We start from the raw sequence: 1,626 nt of genomic DNA on the forward strand, positions 1-1,626 counted from the left end.
GTGTTGCAATTTCTAACAGGGCCTCCTCCATGGCTGTTAGTTAACAGGGACAATTATGTTTCAACCCCCCTTTCAGAATGCTCCCGCTGATACTGTGTTGCAGCACATGCCAAGGTCACCTTAGGAAGGCAAAAGAAAAATAAAAAATGAAGCCCTCATCTTCTGTAAAGGAACAATGCATAGTTGGAGACGAGGTCGCCTGTTGGAAGGGCTCTCTGTCTTGTGGGGGGGTGGGGGCAGGGGGGCTTGGGAGCTCTTTGTCAGTACAGGGGTTAACGCCTTTTCTGAGATCCACACAGATTCTTCCTCCACATGACCCTCCCGCCTCTGCATGTAAACACCGCCCAGTTTTCCTCAGATATGAAGACCGTGTGCATTGCTGGGGGGAGAGAGACGTTACTCCGTCTTCATTCCTGCATGTAAGTGCCCCACCAGGGTCAGAGCTGCCAGCTGTGGAAGACTCACCGTTGATTGGCCACAGCCCATTGCCACCAGGACCCAGGAACAAGCAGCGCTGCCTCGAGGAGGAGGGCGGACAGCCTAACAGGGCTAAGGGAGATGCTAGCTCTCTCCCTCCACAACCCCACCACCGCGAAAGCTGACCACCCCCAGTTCACCCGACGTGTTGAAAGTTACATCAAATGCCACAAAGCAAAAAACAGTCAAGCGTGCCAGCGTTTATTTCAGGCCCGGTGACCGGGACACCGCCGGCGAGCAGGGGCGTGGAGCAGCAGAAGGGGCTCGGTCACCGTTCAGGCCTTTGTGTCTGTGGCTCCGGTGGTCTCAGATTCTGAGTGTCCCGTGGCCTCTCCCAGGGAGAAAAGCAGAGTGACAAGTGGACCTTGGAAGCCCTGGGGATTTCTGGCTTGGTCTGAGGTTCTCTTGGTGGAACAGGAAGGGGCGGCGGATGGGCTTGGCGTTGAGCAGTGAGAGAGGCAGAGGCTGGCTCCCAAGGAGCTCTCGCCTGAAGCACTTGGTGAAACATGCCAGGGCCCTCTGGAACCGGCTCCTCCAAGACCGTCGCAGACGAGCAGGTTCCCTGGGGAAGCCTGTGCCCCTGGATGGGTCCTCCGTGGCGTCAGGCGCAACAACCAACTCCTCGGGATCTTTTTGCGGCCCGTTCACATTCTGAAAGACAAACTAAATAGCCGGATCCTCATGGCCCCTCCCATCCCCGGCTTCCGTTACCCCATCCGGCAACTGTTGGGTGCCTCCCCCGGCCCTCTTCCAGGGGCTGGGGATGCAGCAGTGACCTGCACAGACGAAAGCCCAGCCTCCCAGAGGACATTCCAGGACAATGGAGGGAAGCCAGACTCACCAGGTCAGCAGGTGGAAGGAAGGGAGTGAAGATCATGCTTCCAAGAGTGTGTGATGTGCCAGTAGGGACCACCACGACTTCGTTGAAGACACCGGTGAAGCTCGTCACTCTGCCGGGTGCAAAGAGGCCGAGGGCCTGCCCCCTCCACGCCCCATTCAGCCCCTCTGCCCCTGCCCTATCGTCCCTCCTTCCTCCTGCCTCGTGCTCCAGCAGCGGATACGTTTGTGGTATGTCACATTCCGTCTGTTCCTGTGTCTCTTACTCCCACTCCTCCAATCTTTCTTTCCTCTGTTTCTTCCTCCTGGCCC

The 1,626-nt window shown here is 57.6% G+C and overlaps 1 protein-coding gene across 1 annotated transcript; it reads right to left on the reverse strand.

The window, feature by feature from the left end:
* Positions 1-964: 964 nt before the first annotated feature.
* On the reverse strand, positions 965-1,472 carry LOC116548450 (protein FAM236C-like; the record flags this gene model as incomplete). The annotated part of the gene is made up of 2 exons (XM_032273896.1): positions 1,319-1,472; positions 965-1,140 (listed from the first exon to the last, which is right to left on the reverse strand). Coding segments are annotated over exons 1-2 (212 nt in total), but the record flags the coding sequence as incomplete, so codon positions are not given.
* Positions 1,473-1,626: the final 154 nt, after the last annotated feature.

This window comes from Sapajus apella, unplaced genomic scaffold (assembly GCF_009761245.1).
Source record: "Sapajus apella isolate SASKATOON/1434 unplaced genomic scaffold, GSC_monkey_1.0 scaffold12482, whole genome shotgun sequence".
Lineage (NCBI taxonomy): Eukaryota > Metazoa > Chordata > Mammalia > Primates > Cebidae > Sapajus > Sapajus apella.